General features: G+C 35.3%; 1 protein-coding gene across 13 annotated transcripts in view; it reads left to right on the forward strand.

Annotated features, from left to right (window-relative positions):
• The window catches only part of DGKB (diacylglycerol kinase beta), a 475,249-nt gene that overhangs the window by 193,238 nt on the left and 262,314 nt on the right, over positions 1–19,697 (forward strand). For 12 of the 13 annotated variants that reach the window (XM_054059507.1, XM_054059504.1, XM_054059502.1 and 9 more), the window contains 3 exons: positions 13,783–13,936; positions 16,009–16,044; positions 17,584–17,724. In XM_054059507.1, the coding sequence (XP_053915482.1) occupies positions 13,783–13,936; positions 16,009–16,044; positions 17,584–17,724 (331 nt within the window). Of the gene's footprint in view, positions 1–13,782; positions 13,937–16,006; positions 16,045–17,583; positions 17,725–19,697 lie in introns of all 13 variants that reach the window. The other variant, XM_054059512.1, reaches the window with a different exon arrangement.

Genomic DNA, 19,697 nt, shown 5'->3' on the forward strand with positions numbered 1-19,697 from the left:
AGTATCATAAGCAGAAAACTCTACCCTGCAGACCCTGGGCACTCCAGTGTTTTTCTCGCTCTCTGGGCAAAATTCTCTGGGCAAAAAACACTTTGTGGATACCTAGAGAGTTGGGAAGCCTGCCAGGCAGAGGTGCTTGCAGTCTGACTGTGAGCCTGCCTTCTGTGGAAAGTGTTGAGGGCACCGAGGTGTAAAATGTTTCAGATGGTCGATCTCTGCTGCAAAACTGTTCAGTTTTGAACATTTTTGGATGATCTTTAGAGCTCCTTCTCTCTCCTTTCTCAGTCTGTGCTGACGTCTCTACCTCCTTGATTTCTTCCTTGCCTTTTGATATTTCCCCTCTCCACCATAAGATTCCATTTTTATCTTTTTTCTTTTTTTTTTTTGCATTACACAGTGCTTTATAAAGTTCTTACTGCTTTCATTTACATGTTACCTAATTTATTCTCATAGTCTATTAAATCCCTAATTTAAGGACTGTTTTTCAGTTCTGATGTGCACAAGGTACTGTCTCGAAGGACTTTAAAATAGGAGTTGATTTTTTTTGGTTTATTAGGGTACTGCCATCAGGTTTAGATAGAATTTGATAGAGAATTTTAAGCTGTCTTGATATTCGGGCCAGAGACACCATTCTATTTCAAAGAAAATGCTGCTTAAAGCTACACCATTTTTAAAGGAAATAAAACGTAGAGGGTCAGACAGGTGTCTGGCTTATTGCTAACATATTTTATTTAAAGAGTGACAGACTACTATGACAATGTTTCAGCTCCTCTGACAGCATGAGTGCAGTACAAATATGGGGCCAGTTACGGTATTGAGTTATTATGTATGAAAAATGCAATCCTTATATTTTTGTATTAAATTGAAATATCAGCTAAGTTGTTCTTTTCCTAAAGTGAAATAAATTCCTTCAGAAAGCATATATTTATTGTATTTTTTTTAATATTGTCATTAATGAATATTTAAAATTTATGCATTTCAGCTCAGGTGTACATGTATGGATGTATGGTGCAATTTTTGTGCAAAATTAGGAGTTGCGACTATTCTGGTTGTCATTGGTGATATATTTCATAACATTTAACTACTAAGATGCATTTAACATAAATAGAAAAAGAACTTTGTCTGTTATTAAATGATTGTGATTTTAACTGTTATACTGTGTCTTCTTTTGATCACTACACATTGAATTAATGCTGCTAGAGAAATAGCAGGAGAGATAGTTTTGATTAGTGGGTATTTGGACTCTGAAACAAAACTAAATCAAGACATTTTCTTAACAAAACAGAGATTAATGTTGAAATTCTGTTTAATTTATAACAATGAGAATTTTGAAGCCATCAAATGAGTGCTGTGCTGATGCTATAGTGTTTTTTAGTTTGCATACTATTTGTAACAGTTGGGTAATAAAGGACTGTGCAGTGCTTTTAAACAATTCTGTGGGTGTTTGTGTTACCTGGTCAGACACAGGGCAGATTTGTTTTATTTACTTACAAAGGATATTATTGCAGACTTGAAGTCCTCTTGTGCCATACGGTTACTATTGCTAGCGTTGGCCTGTAAGCGTGTGTAATTGAGCCGATGACACTGCTTATGTCTTTTAATCACTTTCTAAGGTATACTTTTAAATTCTGGCGAGGACAAGCTCAAACTTGGTTCAATCAGTACAGCTCCGCTTTCCTAATGGGTGTAAATTTACTCAGTTTCAAGTGAATATAAATTGTTCCCAAATTGAATGGGACATTTTAAACCTTCTTCTCTTGGTATAAGTGACTATTGCAAGTGAAAGATCTGATTAGTCAGGCTCAGATTGTGTTAAATCTCAGCAAACAGCTCATTTATGATTTGAAACGATTCTGAAAGTTTGTCAGTTTGTATGCTTTAAAGCTTTTAAAGGGGGAGGGATGAACAATGACTGTTCACGTGACATCTTCACAGATTATTTTTCTTACTAAAGCGTTGTAGCAAATGTTTGTAATAATGGTAGCTGAAATAACCTCTGCAAAAGTTTGCAATGGGCAGAGAAGATCATTTTAAGTTAAAATATGTGAGAATGCTACAGATGCATATGGAAAAATTATTCTTCGCAGTTTTAGCTACATTGTGAAAATGACAATTCAGCCACATTTGTCTGTAAGCAGGTTTTTGCACAATCTTTAGAAGAAGATAAATTGTTTGGTTCAACCAGAACTTTTTCTCATAACTGACTTTTTTCCAGGGATTAATTCATTTTGCTCTTTTATTTGGTTTTAGTTTGAAGCACACCATTTACACCATTTTTCCTAGCTTCTATATTAGTTGTAATTTTCTGATGACCATTTCTCCTGGGACATAAAGCAAGCTATCTGCTCTTCATTCTGTTCAGCATGTAATAATTTATGGGTATTTTTTCTAACATTCTTTATTGATAATACATGTAGAATAGACCCCGGGTGATAATCTCCTACAGGTTTCTTCCATAAGTAGTGCCTTAGCATTCTTTCTTCTTAAGAAAATCCCCATCTTTGTATACTAAATGTAGCATATTTAGTAAATGTATGTGTTATATATATGTATTTATATGTCTAGTATTTATAGATATACAAACTTACACACGTAAGTAATTGCATACTAAAGAAAACCTGCTGGTAGTAAAGTTCTGTTTTCTCTTACCCAGATACAGGACTGGGGTGAGACTTCTGTGGTTGGTGAATACATTCTAGATTTCTCTTAGTAATTAGTATCAATTTATTTTATTAACATGAGAGTGTAGTATAAGATTATGCTTCGAAATCTAGTTATTGCATAAAAATTGAGTCTTCCTGTTTCTGTTTTGGATGTTTTGTTGAGTTTACTTCTTCCAAGAGACATGCTAGCTGAGGGGAAATTTTGGTGGTTATATATGTCTGCAGGATTGATAACATCTGAATATAATTTGGCCATATGGATTATTTGGTAGGAGCAGTGTATGAAAGTATGTGATTATTTTTTTTCTGTAAACTTTGGTCTAGCTAGATGAGAATTTGGATGCTGTTTTATCTAATAAATAATTTTATTTGGTTATCAGAACTTCAAAAAATAAATTGTAAAAGATGTATTAAATCAAATGCTTAGATCAGAAAATGCTAAAGACTTTCAGTGTAGACCAAGCTTTAACCTGATGCACAAAGGCAATCTCCATGAATAATTCCCGGTTTGATTTGAATTTCTGCTATATGAACATTAGAAATACATTTTAAACACCAAATATTTATTCTTGTGTAATTCATGCTTTCTAGCTTATTAACCTTGTCTATACGGTCTCTGTGTTTTTCCCACATATTTTGGCAAAAGTTAGGTTTAGGAACATTGTGAGTCTGAAACTTGGACTTTTACTGGGGTTGCTGTAGTATTTGGTGTAGGTTGCTGTTTGCAGCAATACTGTGTTTGTCTCTACTGCAGTAGCATTAATGTGTGTATCAAGGCCCTATAACGTCTACTCCTGTTTCAACAGCTCATTTTTCAGATATTGGGTCAATGTAAATAGTTTAAAAAGAAGTAATCAATTAAGGAGACCTACCCACAAACAAAAATAACCCAGAGCTATTACTGTCAGTAGATTAAAGCTGATTACAATCTACATTTTTGGCACCATTTGGCGATCAGGCAAAGTAATTTAAAAAGTAATTAATTGAAAATTGCTTTTCAACATAATTATCTTTCCATTCTCTCTGAAATATTCTATTTAATATGTGAAAACCATATTTCATGGAAGCCTGCTAGAATGAACAATTTATCTTTTTTTTCCTACCGCTCTCTTCCATTCTGTTTTTCAGGATGATGAAAACAGTGGCTTATGTTGAAATATTCTGTACAAGAAAAAGACCAAAGAGAATGCGGTATTTTAAAAGAATTTATGGGTGAAGATTAATTCCAAGCACTAGATCACGTCTTGTTCCCATTTATGTGGCCAATGTGGTGTGGAAAAGTAAAAGGAGTTATTATTCTACTCCTCCCTGCCCTGATGCATCCACAATGGCAGCTCTTTTGTCAAGAGACTATTGCTAAGTTGTTTTTTTTGCGACTTGTGAGGAGAAAGAAAGTGGAGTTATTCTCCACTTTCTTCCTACTCTATTCTTCCTTCCCTATGTCATCTGGCAGAAGTAGTTCTTGCATTTATACCAGCTAGGAAAATACATGAGATGGTTAGACCTCTTCTGTTGCAGTTTGGCGTTAGGGTAGATCTTGAGTTAAAAGCTGTCATTTTTTTCTGACTAAATATTTATTCTCTTCAAATGTCTATATGGTAGGAGTTAAATAGCATAGTTAAAACCTCTGAATAGTTTTCTTTATAAATAGTTTTTCTTTATAAACCAATCAAGAATGACAAATTTGCTATACTTTTATATAGCCTGTATTTCACTGAGAAACTCTTTTATGTATTCTCAATATCAGAATATACTGAGTTATCATGTCTATACCATGTAGAGTTCTGTTGGCAGAGAGTGTACACATAAATCTTCACAATACTTGTATTTTTCTTGATCTTACATTTCTATGTACCATCACTAAAGCAAGAGAGCGAATTGTAAAGTTGCAAAGCTTATTGTATGCAGTAGGAGAAAGGAAGTCAAATACTTACAGTATAGAGCTTCCTTTTATTCAGTAGTTCCTGCCTTCTTTCCCCACACCATGCATCAGTTTTGCTCTGTCAGGTGGAACAAGGAGTGAGTTCCCGCAGCTGGCTTGCTTGCCTTATCTATAATCATATTCATAGTTAGGGACACTGCAGCCTGAAATGCATGATTTCAGGAATATTAACTTCCACTTACCACAGGGGGTGGGGTAAACTTAATTGGCATGAGGGATCTGAGAACTGTATGAATGTTTCATATTCTGAAAGAAGAAGCCAGTGAAAATTACTGACTGTTTGTCATATTGCTGGCTTAGTGTCCTGTATGTTCTCGTTAGTGATTCCTATGGGTGTCGTGTGCATCATTCCTCCGTTCCTACCAATGCAGGCTTTCACTACAAAAGAGACAAATTGTGGGAAATTTGGTGAGATCACCGATTTTAAGGAAGTAGAAAGCAACATTGTTGTATATGACCAGTCACCTGAGATCAGTCATATTCGATATGAAGTGGAGGATGAGCAGAATGTAGTACATTTGCTCTGGATTGTGGAAGGACAGGTTTCTGCTTTCTGCAAAGACACTGGACTTCATGCATAGAGATAACCCCCTGCATTTAGTTACCCATGACATATCTTTTAAGGCAGATTTTATAACCTGCTAACCTGGCAGTGCAGCTGGAGTTCACCCTCTTTCTCTCTCACAATACAAGGTGTTAGAACCCATTCCGCAGTCTGGACAGAATCAGGTATTTAAGGCACCTTCATAGCCTGTTGTAGCCATAATCAGAAGATCAGAGACCGGAGTGGACCCCATGCTTTTAGTTGGAATATTGGGCTATATGTGGTGATACAAAACTGGAAGACAACTGAAATTTTCTGTTACTTTGCCGAGCAGAGTCATAGCTGCTACTCGAAAACCAGTCCTTCAGTTCCTTTTTTTTCCTGAAAATTAGAGAATTGTCCTTTATGAGCTAGTACTAAATTAGTGTAATGTACTTATTAGTGAGTGCTTGAGAAGAAACAGAACTCTTCTTCTAGTAACTGGAGTTTTTTTAAGCATATTAAGTATAGACTGACTCCATTTCTTTTCCTTGGAGTTTGACATATTCTGGGAATCTGGGATTTGAAAGAAACTGAAGAGTGGGAAGTAAGAGCTCTGCTTCATGCCGTTGATGTGGAGTGGAAAGAGAAGTAAAATATATCATTCTTTTGTGGTATTGGTTAGATAAAAAGCTTCTCATCTTGAAATACGAGGGGTAGAGGCAAAGAAATGTGCATCCAATCATGACAGCACTGTGGTATATAGTGGTCACGTTATTGACAATTTTGTAGTATTCTGTGCAGTAACATGAGGATAAAATTCTGGAGTACTTTGCTAACTGTGAATAAAGTGACAGCTTTCATACCGATAAAAATCCAGAACTAATGGTAATGTCTTTGTTTCTTCAGAGCTGAGGATTCTTTAGTCAGTGTGATCAGTGTCATCCAGGAAACTCTCTTGAGAAATGTAGTTTATCCTGAAAACTGTAATTTATTTTTCTTGCCTGTTGCCAGGACTTTAATCTCTTTGTAACTTTAAACTCTGTGCAGTCAAGATTCCTTAGTAATTTTTTTTTTTGTAGTACAGTAATTGTCATTTGTTTTTATGTGTCCTTTTATGTGTCATTACTGTTCTGTTATATGATTTTGGGTGGTATGTTGAAAGTACACATTATTGATCAAATTTCTGAGGTGGAGAAGGCGAATAAGAGCCCAGACTAAGGAATTTTCCACAGAATTTAAAATACATTGTGGTAGAAAAATAGGGAAACATCTTGGAATGCTTGAACAAAGCTGTTGAGAAGTTCCCCAGGAGCTTTTAGCAGCTGGGGGAGAGAGTTCAATGTTCTATTGGAGGGACTTTATTTTAGATCTTACCTCAGTTCTTCTGAGTGCAGATTATTCCTTATAGCTCAACCCCCCTTCCTCTTGTCTGCCTCATGACCATTTTCCTTAATAATGTTTGGTGTCTGCGCAAGTAGAATGCCTTTAGGTGTGATTGAAATCTTTCGAGTCCAAACCGGGGACCTGGAGCTAATTTCCAGCCTTTCTTCCCACCCAGTACACACCTGGTGATGCCTCCTTGGCTGCTGTCAGAATGAAGGAAAAGAATTAAGGAGTGGAGATGGAGGTGCTAACAAGTTTGGGAGAAGAATAGATAGTCACTGCTGTTTCCCTCTGTGCCCGCCTGTCTCAGATGTTACCTCCCCACATACTCCAGTCCGTACATCAATGTCATAGTCTGTCTCCAGATTTTTAGTTTAGACAACATAGGTGCTATATGGCTTTTGCAGCTACCACTTTGTATATCTATATAGATGGTGTTGATTTAGTTTTATATTCTTATATTTTACAATAGCTATAAAACATTGTAACTGAGTTCTTTAGTATCTTGTTCCAAGAGTATTACTATAAGTATTATTAATTATATTAATAATTATTGGCATAATTGTTTCTGTTTTATCATGATTCTTAAACGGCTACTTGAGGTAAGGAATTTTCTTCAAAGTAATGGGAGATGGCAGAGCAAATCCCAGTTATTATTGTTGGTAGCTTAGTTGTAAAGTGAAGGATGTCATAAGATTCGGAAAAAAATTCTACCGTGAGACATTGTTTGGATCAGAGTTCTTTAACAAGATTAATTTGATTGAAACTGAAGATCTAGGCAAATCTGTCTATATTTGCGTAGTCATACATCACAACAGGAATGTTCTCATACTAGCTGGAAATAAGACAGATGAGCCTATCTTGTTTCACTGCTGGAAAAACTGCTTCTGCTATTCTTAAACATAAGAAAGTAACAGTGAGTTATTTGCACTGATGGAATTTTTTGTATGTAATCTGTTCATTACTTTAACATAAAAAAGCCCCAAATCTGTTAAGTGTTTTGGACTAATGCGTATTTGCCAAAATTTAATTGTAAAATATATGCAGCATGTGAGTTGACAAATCCCAGAGGCACATCTCTAATTGCTGCTTTGTTTAATAAGTAGTACTGTATGTAATAGTGTGTGTACATGAATATTTATTTATTTATATATATGCAATATTTTTTTTTTTCCCCGTTTCTTTTAACATAAACTTAGATCCCAAATGTGTTACCTTTATTCTGAGTGACGTTAGTACCCATCCCTGGTCTGACAATTTGAAAAAATAAATTAAAAAGTTGTCGCAGCTATTTTCTAAAAAATTTACTTACGTACCAAAATTCTTCCATGTGTCCAGAAATACTGCCTTGACATCTGAAACATTTTGATATTTGTTTTGATACACCTCCCTTAGTAGGCTGATCTCTTAAACATGCTCAGATCACATTCCCATTCAAAGGACTACTTCAGCAATTTGTCCAGTAACATTTTTACAAGTAAATATTTAATCTTTTTTTTTGTCATAGACATATAGACCTCTTTTTCCATTGGTGAATCTTCAGCTCTTTTCTGTTATGTGGGTACTTCTCTAGAGAAAGAGATCCAAGTGTGAATTTCCCCAGGCAAACATGGGAGTTCAGCCATGGTAACTCCCATTGGGGAGTGTCTTTACCGGGAGATTATTTTTTTTTTTACAAAAGGTGGAAAAATCTCTCAGTTTTTCTGTGCTTTCAGAAAGAAATAGTGGTCTCCATTGCACTCGGTACACAGTGCCTTGTTTTTAGATGTTTTTTGTTTTTTCATGAACATGTATAGTGAGACCTGGTAACACAGATTTATGTAACCTCATTGTATCAGATACGAGGCAAATGATGGAATCTTCAATACGGTGTGGACTGTAACATTTTTATTCATGATCAGAAATAAGTCTCTGACACCTTAGGAAGCAAAAATAAAAAACTTGGAGGGTTTATCAAGTATAAGTGCTTTATGAATTAGCACTTGAGAGGGTTCTTCAAGATCCCAGTATGAATAAGGGCATCAAAATAATACCAACCTCCAGCTTTAGGCATCTTCGTTCCTTTTCTTAACTGCCCCATATTCTCATTAGACTGTAATTAGCTGCTTGGTTTTTCAGTGGTAAAATCAAATAAGAGGTTTCTTAGTCTGCAGTGTGTTGTGAAGTAAAAGCCATGATTTATCAGAGTGTATTAATGGAAGGGTACAATGAGTAAAGGCATAAAAAACACCTTTGGATGCGTTTTGCTGTAAATCGGTCATGTTACTGAGTTGGATGCAGTGGGACAAATGCAGATCCTTTTTTCTGTGGTCAATCAATTACTTAGAACTCATAAACTTTTTTCTGTTTCTTCTTTTTCAGTTAATTGTATGGATCTGTTTATGGGGGGGAGCTTAAAGAAGAAGAATATGGATTAAATTCTTGTTGGCAGTTAGTCCTGAGATTAATTTTGAAAACTTTTGATGGTTAATTAAATGTTGCGAATTTTCCCTAACAATTTATCACATAGAAAAGATACATTTTTTAAATTTTCTTCTGCATTGTCATGGCGAGTCTACTTTCATGGTTGTGTTCAGAAAATCTGAAAAATATTTAATGGTTGACACATTTTATTTTCTAAAAAGAATTTAAAGGTTAGAACTGCAGTTTTGCTTCTTCCTTCTGTCCTTTCTCCTTTCCTTTTCTCTAAGGTGGATATATACCTTGATTTTCAATTTTAGGTAGCTGTCAACATTGATAAAATCTATATATGGGAAATAATAATGGTAAGAACTGCTTCTAAAAATAGTAGTAAAATAATTTTATATGGATGTTATAGTTTAAATTAGCTGAAACGTGGTGTTTTTGAACGTGTACTTCTCTGGTCTTATATCAGAATGTTTCATTACCAAATGAAATTTTATTACCCAGTAACACAGAAGATTTTAAAGATTTATAACATCTTATTTTTAAAAGTTTATTTTTGTAAGACATAAGAAAAGGAGCCCCAGTAAACTTGATGAGTCAGTTGTTTAACATGTTAAAGGAAGAATCCAGTTATATGTTTCATATAAAACCACCTGCCTTTCTATGACCTGCAGGCAAGGCATTTGGTAGTTTTTTTTTATTTGAAATAAAACTAAAACAGCACAGACTTTTATTCTTCCCTGCCCCACCTCCTCAGAAAATTTAGGTCAAATTGTTTAAAATTCTTTCATGTTCCTCTGAAATTGGCTGCCTCAGCCACGTCCTTATATGTCTCCCTGTTATGTTGGAAAGTTTCCCAAGATTGCTAAACTTGTGATCATAATCTCCCTATGCTCTGATAGTCTCTTGTGAAAATGAAGGAATTAATTCATGGGCCAGGTTAATTGTAGTCAGTTTGGTACATCCTCTCACACTCACTTGGGAAACATCACAGAGAATGCCTTCTGAAATGCTAAAACCCTTCTTTCTCGGGTTCATTTAAATTCAACAGAAGCTTGTGGAAGCTAAGCAACTGTTGAAAATTAAGCAATTAGCCTGCAAGCTTAAGAAAATAACATCCAGCATTATGACTTATATATTATTCTAGCATTATTGATCTGAATTGTTTAATCAATACTTGCCAATTCATTAACAGAAATAAGTTATTTTCAGACTACACCAAAAGTTATAGGACTTTTCATCTGAGAAATTCTGATATGGCAGTGACATTTAAAAGGAAGATATCATGATTTACATAGCAGAATGAGCATGATCCATGTTAAGAGTGGAAGATTAATGTCCTCTGCTTTCCTTTTCTTGTCCTTTTGGTTACCAGTACCTTAAGCTGTCTAGCTCAGTTTGTTTTTTTACTGTATATACATTTAGAAAAATAAATTTCTAGAAATGCCTGAATTTCTCTAGAATTCATTTCTATCCAATGCTAATTATGTTAGGTAGTCTTGAAAATGTTTTTCAGCTAGAGTATTAGAATTGTGGATTTTGTGAGTTTTTTCATGTAGGCAGGAGCCTAATCACAGAGCTGTATGCATAGATCTCCTTTAGGCAGGGCTGTTGTTGCACGTTTGTTTGATGGACCACGTGTTTTGCATCTGCATTTTTGGCTATTTAGACATTTCTCATATGTATGCAAGTCACTTACCAGCTTGTAACTTTCAGCATCATTTGAAAGCTTTTGGCTGTACGTCTGAACTCTGGTTGTATAAATGTTGCTTCCCTGGTGGAATCCAGGTCACAGAGCATGTGAGAGGAGAGGATAAAGAATTTCCAGCTGGAGAAATATAACTGTAGGACAACTTATAGTATAACAACCACCCACTTTCTTTTTTTTTTTGCTTTGCTGGTCAACTTAATCAGTGGAAATCAGGGTGTCAAATGTAATAAATGGAAATGGCAGCCAAATCGTGTTACTTAGGTATATATTGTCTTTCCTGGCCAGAAAATATGTGGCAATTTTGAGCATTTGCTTTGGAGGACAATGGGATAAATGATAATTGGACACATTTTTGAGAGGGTCTTCAAGAATAAACAAACACACGATTTTAACATTATTTATTAATCCATGTCTCTACCCAAGCATAATTATGAACCTGTAGAGGGAAAAAATGTAGCATTAGGTGTTTAGTATTGCTGGCTGCTTGGTGGACCAGTGTCACTTGGGCAGCAATTTAAAAAATCTAAGGTAGATGTAAACTCAAGGAATATTTTTTGCAGTATATGCATAAAATCCGTAGACAAGGTAATTAAAAAAAGTTTTATGTTACCCAGAGATATTTTATATACCCATCCATAAACCTTAATTTAAATGGGATTATAATTTGTTTTTTGGTTTTCATTTTTCAACTAGTTATTCGTCTTTGTATGTAATTTAGTGAAACAGCTGAGATACCTTTCATTAATGAACAGTCTAACAAAGCAACATCACATTGCTGCAGTCAGTTGATTTAGTGATTAATGTATTTGTAATGCTTTCAGATAAAAATACATTTATATAGTGTAAACTAATAACCAATTTACTTGAATGCTGATATATATCCTTTTGCCATTGTGGTTTTGTAGTTTATAAACAGTGAATGAAATGTCAGGGAATTTATTATTAAGGAAAAAAGTTTATAGCATGAGTGAAATGGTATGTTTTTACAAAAGTAGAAGAGTGGCTGAAGCTATATGATGAGACAAAGATAGTTAGCCCATGTCCAAGTTAATTATTTCCATATTATGCCCAGTTTGAGCCTTGTGGAGACATTTCTTTCTCAGTCTCTGCTATTTTCATGTTCAATAGGTAACAAGTTTTATTTATTTCAGTGAACTTCATTCTCAAATGAGGAGTTTCTGGATTAGAAGCTCCGCATTGATACTCTTTTGCTAAGTTTGCATTTCTAATAATAGTGAGTTGGACAAGATCAGTCAAATTTTGCAATCTGTGTGATTGGTCCCAAGTAAGGACAGCAATATTCATTTAAAACATTAACCTGGGGCAGTTATGTCTTGGCCTTAACTGAAAATATCTGATTTCCTGTGGACATAAAATTTCTAGATCTTGAATATTAAAAAAAAAAAAAAAAAAAAAGAAAAGGCAAGGGGGGGGAAATGCTGTCTCCAAAGTGTTAAAGTCATTATAATAATTATTTAGACTGTGACTCAGATTCTAAAGTCACTGGGGCACTTTGAAAATTTAGCTTAAATTTTCTTTTTCTGGCATGGTTTCAAGGTGATTTCTTGTTAGTCTTTACCCTTTATAAATCTGTATACTGAACTCAAGGAGTTGTACTAGTGTTTTCTGTGGAGAAATGGAATTTTCCTCAAGCATGAAGAAATTTCTCAAAGTCAATTTTGTGGTGCAGGATCATAGAATAGTTTGGAAAGGACCTTAAAGATCACCTAGTGTCAACCCCTCTGCCATGGGCAGGGACACTTCCCACCAGATCAGGCTGCCCAAGGCCCCTCCAACCTGGCCTTGAACACCTCCAGGGATGGGGCAGCCACAAGTTCCTTGGGCAACCTGTTCCACTGCCTCACCTTCTCAGCCTTTTGGCCAAGATCAAGTGTAGTGTAGTAAAACTGGGCCATATCCCTTTTTATTTCATGTTGAGCAGTTGCTATCCTGTTTGATCTAGAAATAAAGAGAGCAACACTGTGTTTTACAGATTAATGAGCGATAAACTGTCTTAAAATCATATAAATAACTGAGTAACATCATTGATAACTATGCAGTTATGTCACAGTCAATTCTGCCATAAAACTGAAACTGTATTAAGACGTCTCAATGTGTTTCGGGACCCCTTTATCTTGAGCAGCTTTATATGAACAGGATAAAATGGCATCATAATGCTTTACATTTCTGTGACCTCACTGAACTCTAGAACTTCGTTAAGGCAGGGAGCTGATCTACTCTCTCTGGTGACTAGTGGTAGGACACGAGGAAATGGGATGAGTCTGCGTCAGGGGAAGTTCAGAGTGGACATGAGGAAAAGATTCTTCGCTGAGAGCATGGTTGGCCACTGGAACAGGATCCCCAGAAAAGCAGTCATGGCGCTAAGCCTGTCAGAGTTTTAGGCAGTCCTGTGAGGAGCAGGGGGTTGGACTCGGTATGGGTCCCTTTCAACTTGAAGATACTCTGTGATTCTATGATTCATTTTATTACTTAAGACACACAGTGCTGTCTTACCAGGAGAAATCATCCGTGAAGTTTCATTAATCAGCTCTTACTTTGCTGGCAAAACCAAAACCAAATTAAATTAAATGACAAATGTTACTAATCAACAACTTTTTCTTTTTTCTGTATTTAGTAATACTGTGCATCTCAGCACTCTCATTTGACTATTAGAACCTATTTAAGACAGAGTGATTAGTTTCTCTTTGACAAATACCAGCAAAACATGTTAGCACCTAGGAAAAGATAAATGGCTTTCAGTTCCCTGAATTAAGCATCCAAAAATCCCCTGCTTGTTGTCTGCCTAATTATAGGAAAAGCTAAGACTTGCTAGGTACATCCCTGTGAGCTCTGTAGGTGCTTTTGATTGCAGTATTATATGTGCTGTCAAGGCTTATTCTAATCAAGAAGCTAAAGAGCATGGAACTTAGTGTTGGGGTCCTGATACAAATGCTCTGACTTTGTTCTGGGCTCTGGACTATTGTAGCAATACGGTGTGTTTTCAAAGTAAGACTTAATTCAATAATCAGTCACTTTCAAAAATAGGTGTGACAGGATTTCTCTTCAGAAATCTGTATTTTCAGAGTCTAAGGTTTATTGCTAACAGAATATTATCTGTCAAAATACTTTTTTTTTTTTCTCTCCACTCTAGACAATTGATTTAGAAGGGTTCAAGCTGTTCATGAAGACTTTTCTGGAGGCAGAGTTACCAGATGACTTCATTGAGCATCTTTTTACATCATTTAGCAGCAAAATTTCTGACTGCAGCCCATTAATAAAAAACAAACCCCAGCACGTTTCTGGAGGTAAGTAATGAGATCACAGTAATATAAGAGCTGAATGTTTTCCCCCCATCCCCCACGTTTTACTTCTAATAGCTATAAATAATGGGATTTTAAACTATATATATTTCTCTTTTGTTCTGATATTTGTGAAATTGGAGAAACTCATTCAAGACCAAGAAATGTTGTGAAAAGTAATGGAAATTAAATGGTTTCATCTTTTTGATTCACAATAATGATGCAGCTGAGACACCAAGTGGACAATCTTTGTCATGTTAACGCTAACCCGACTGCTATGGTTACATGATCTCGCTGCCTAATCTACAGTATAAATACTTAGGAACCCTCAGTGCATCATACAGGAGGTTGCTCTACAGTTTCTGTGCCTAGTTACCACTTCTTGTAATTTCGTGGGTGTGATGCTGCTGTTGTTAAACCTACATACTTATCAGCTACTGATATTTTAAATGTCCTATTAGCACTATCTCTTTTCCCAATGTAAGAATGTTCTTTAATTCAGTTTGAAATTTTAATCTAAACTGATTTTTTTTTAATTGAAAGTGATATTGAGTTCAGAGGACAAAACATGTAAAAATACTTCCATGCAAAACACTGCTGAAAACTTTTAACTTACAAAACTTTGTAAAACTTCTGAAGAATATTTAGAGAAGATAATTAAGGTTACCTTCCTACCTTGAAAATTTTGGTTTGGCACTTTAGCAATTTGGGAATACTTATCAAAATCCAGTAAAAAGCAGAAGACTAGCAGAAGATAGACTAGTTTCAGGAAATAAATCACGTGTTTTAAAGAGCTGAGATAATTAAGCACTTAAAGCAAGTTACCAAATGGTTTGATGGATATTTAATCACTAGAATTCTCTATCTGAATGTTACGTGTCTTCAAATTGCAACTCATCCAGAAGTTGTGAATTTGGTACAAGTGCTACTAGCTGAAATTTTAGCTCTTCTTGCAGATACCAAGCACTAGATTTCCATAGATGCCTCAGTGTACAGTATTCATTATAGGCTTTCAGCTATCACCCATTGAGGCTGTTCTGGGTTTTGTTTCTAGTGAATGCCATCCTCAGCTATGTTAAATAGATGAGTTTCAGTTATTTTTGCTTATTTAAGTTTACAATACCTGTTGTTTCTACTTCTTAGCTTTGTATTTATTGGCAAAAAACACCAAACAAACAAACTAAACAAACAACCAAGCCCACCATATTACATCATTGTTTTCTATTATCTGTATGGGGTATACATGTTATAATGGTCATTAACTACAGCTAGACTTAACTGAAAAAACTTTTTTCTGCTAGCAAAGCTTGCTTACCACATCAACAAGGTGATTCTTCATATATTTATTTACATTTGAATTGCATTCTTCAGATATCTTTTTCTGTCCTTTCTAATCAGAACTTCCATGGACACGTCTCCTTCCACAGGTATCTGCCACATAGACAGTACATTTCCCTCTTCTTGGGCGTTTGTTAGTTTTCTAGGCTGGTTCCATGTGCAGAGCACTAGTCTTAGGAGGCTACGGTGTGATCAGCTGTGTGGAGTATTCAAAACTTTCTGTGGCTAATTACAGCTCTGATAATGACTTACTCACAGGTTTGGGCAAGTCACTTAGACCAGTGATTCAGTCCCTTGCCCTTCAGGCTGCTTTGCAACAGAATCTCTAAGGGCATGTCTAAATGATGAAAGAGTTATTGGTTAGTTGTGTCTGAAAATATGCTATTCATATTGTAATCCAATTGTGTGAGAGTTAAACTAGATGTTACATTTTGGTAAGTTGTAGCATTTGAGTGAAGAAGTGTGCATTGGTGCATTTTCATGTGCAAATGAAAATTATGGAAGCCTTCATTTCAAGATCTTTAGAAATATTGAAATGTTGTGAATCGTGGAAAACCTGACCATACTGAGAATTAAATTTGTCAGAAACATTTAACAATCTTCTGGAATATAGAAAGTTATGCAAGAGAATCACAAGGAACATAGCTGGGTTCATAAATCTCCCTTGGTATGTCTTGGTATGTTTTTTTTACTTAGTGTCTCTTTGTCCACTCATGTCTGTTTATTAATTGTATTTTCAGTTAAGGGGAGTGAAGAAAGATGGAAACAAATGCCAGGTGAGTTGGCATGTTGCAGCCACTCCTCTCCCACCTCTGATTAAGAAGTAATATTTTAACCTGTACCTTGTAGCTGATAGGTACCTCAAAATTTATATGTCTTTTCAATTGGATTTCAGTGGAATTCAGGACTGTATACTTTTGAGATTTGTTAGCCCAAGTTTTATAATACCTTTTATTCTGTGCATACAATTCACATAAGACTGGGATGTGAACTGTTTGTGTGAATTGTGTGACTGTATCTGGTGGTTATATCTGGCTTCTTCATTGATTAATATTCTATACTGTCTTAATTTTAAAGGCCCTTACTGACATGCAAGCTCATTTAGTAGAGCTTGCATGTCACTGAAATCTGGTCATTGCCCTGTAAAATCTTTTTATTAAATTAAATATTTACTTTCAGTGTTTATTATCTGCCTGAAACCACAGACATAAAGTCGATTCAAAGATGTATTTTCTGGATACCAATTTGCTCTCATTTACTAAAATTTATTCCCTCCCCCCCACAATGTATGTACCTCAGCAGAGCTTTGAAATTGTCTTCAGACTGTAATGAAGTTTTTTAAGATAAAAAGGGGAACCCACAAGAATTCAGTTTCCACTTGCTACAGTAATTAACTTGCCCAAGACAAATGGATGTGAGAAATTGTGTGTAGTTTATGCATGCAATGACAAATCTGTTATGAATTAATTATGGGAGATATGTAAGGACAGTAAATCATTTTGTAGAGATTCATGTTTAACATCACGAAGATCAGTGGGAAATATAAAAACTTGTAAAGGAAGTTTTATTATTGCTTTCTCTGTGTACTCTGGTCCTTCTCCTTTTTTCCTCTGTTTGTTTCTCCAGATTTCAGTAATATCATCAGGACTGGTCATATTAATGTTCTCTTGAAATAAAAAGTTTTACACTGTTGAAACTTGTTTTCCAGGTGATGCAGTGGAATTATTCTAGATCACAATGCTTGACCAGTTGTTATGACTACTATTTAAATTCTGTATTGATTTTCATAGTATTCTGTGGCCAAGGGGTCCATGTTTTAAATATGTGGTTTTCGTTACCATCAGGGTTTTCTTTGACACGAACCCAACTTCAATTGGTGTAGTTAGTGTCAACCTATAAGTTACACAAAGCTGCTTCAAGCACAGGGGATTGGATCACCATTTGGCAGGGGTTGTGCCAATACTTAAATTAACATGCTATGTAGTAGAGTCAATATTTTCACCAAGTTGTTTAGTAGTCAAATGTCATCAGCAGAACTGAAATAAAGGAGTAGTGCCATTCCCATAACTTTGGGGGGGTTTGGCAATTATTTGCTTTATTCATATATTATTTTAAAATCTCACTATCTTTTTAATTGTGCCTTTGCTGTATAAACTGTGAATGTGAGTTGCTTAAAACTTAACATTTATATTTAAATTAATCCAAAATTCAGATAAAGATTTATGTAAGAGTTCTGTTTGGTGTTTTGTGGTTTGGTTTTTTTTTTCTGCTTATGTCATATATTAGGAGTAACAAAGTCTGTGTGTTATTTCCAGGTCTGAGACTTAACAAAGGTACCTCTACATCCCGACCTCCTACTCCTGCCAACTTACATTTACCAGATGCGATCCAGCTGAAAGATATTGTTTGCTATTTGTCACTGCTAGAAAGAGGAAGACCTGAAGACAAGCTAGAATGTATGTTATTTTTAAAGTTGATTTTATTTTTTAAATTTCTTTTTAGGGAAATAACAAAGTAATCAAAAATTGTCTCTAAATTTTCTGAGTTTAAGACTCAGTTTTTAGTAGCTGCATTACAAAAATATAATTCTAGGTGACCATTAAAGGAATGATCTTTTATTCTCTATAATATACTAATTTAATGACATTTGAACTGGATTCTTTCTTTCTAGCACATGCCAAGATGGGCAGTGAGGTTCATACATCATGCACTTAAAATAATCCTTTCTGTACTATTGTCTGTTGACTAATATCAGAGCTGTGAAAAGCAAATAAAATATACTAGAGATGCTTAGAAATATATAGAAGCGGTGAATAATCTTTAGAAAACAAGCTAATGCAAAGAAAGAATAGTTGTCAGTAAAGGCCATAGAATGTGTAATATAAGTCTTGAAAAAGCAAAAAATGATTCAAGTCTTCACCAATGTTGGGAATGAATGTTTGACACTGGAGGTTGGAAATTACTTGATTTTTTTTTTTTTTTTTTTAATTAGGGTCTCAATTTATTAAAGCCAAACACCTCTACCTGTTCAGGCACAACTAAGAGTTTGAGTTGATATTTGGAGAAGAGAAGAAGGAAATTGTGTGTTTCCCTATTATGGAATTTTAGAAGCAAATTTTCCAGATAGATAAACAGTCAGTCCAATCACACTCCTTACTGACACAAAATATACTTTGATATACATAGCTGGTTTCTCTGTAAAAGAACTAATGTGTCAGATTCTAATATTTTAAGGAAAGTAAATACTCAATATGATAGGAGATGCAAACAAATGCAAAATGGACAATGCTTTAACTTTTGGTCAGCCCTGAAGTGGTCAGGCTATTGGATTAGATGATTGTTGTAGGTCCCTTCCAACTGAAATATTCTAGTCTGTTCTTACAATGACGACTTCGCACTCTTGAGATCACTGACAGCTTTGCCTCAGGAGATACTATAAGGAGACATCCCCAAATTTGGCAATACCAGTTTGGTGTCACAGAACTAGAATATAAGGGTATATGGGTGAATATGCATACAGAACACAAGCAAAGGAGAACTAAGATCCTAGGATTGAATTCAACTTGAAATATAATAACTGTTGCATTGTAGCAAGCTATGCAAGCCTTGTCAGACATCTGAAGCTCACAATGTTGAAACCATAGCATGAAATGGAGGTCATTTGCCTCCCTGGGGGCCAGGAATCGGTACAATGAAAAGGGGAGAGTAGCAAATGATGATTTTAATGTAGGGAATATTCCATGAACTCTCTGCAACAAGGTCTGCATAGGCAAAAGACCGTGAATGATCTTTATGATTTAGTAGTAATGTAATAATAATAAATGGCGTGGAGGAAGCACATGGCTTCCATGGGTGCCATAGCTTTACAAGCATGTGTTCACAAGTGCTCAAACTTCACTACTTGGAACAGAAACTCCCAAGGATTATGAGCTATTGGGTTCTATACCAGTTTCTGTTATCCAGACCTTCTCTCAATTATTCTGTTTCTGTCCTTTTCATACCAATGGAAGCATCAAGAATGCCGCATAGTTCTTTTGTATTTTTGCAGTAATATAATTAGTTACAGTCTGTCTTTTTGAGATGCTATGCAGTTCTTGGACATTCAGACTTCTATGGGGAGTGACAAGCCTTAGAGTTTTCAAAGTATTTACCTTAGTGAAAAGAGAAAGTGCATTCAGCAATTGTTTTTGTGTGTGTTTTTGAGAATAAATTCCCCACTTTCTTCTCGAAAGGCCATTATTTTAAACTTTTTGGAATTTCTGGGATGTCACCTTTTGTCATATGCAAGATTAGAAGTCCAGAGGCTGCAGATGAAAGTATAGCAGTGCAGCAACTGATCACATCTTGGTAATTCTTTTAATACATTTTAATTATTTACAAAAGGTATACAGCCTAGTAATAGAAATCGAGTGGCCAGTCAGTACTGTCA

Source organism: Cuculus canorus, chromosome 2, assembly GCF_017976375.1.
Source record: "Cuculus canorus isolate bCucCan1 chromosome 2, bCucCan1.pri, whole genome shotgun sequence".
Taxonomy (NCBI): Eukaryota; Metazoa; Chordata; class Aves; order Cuculiformes; family Cuculidae; genus Cuculus; species Cuculus canorus.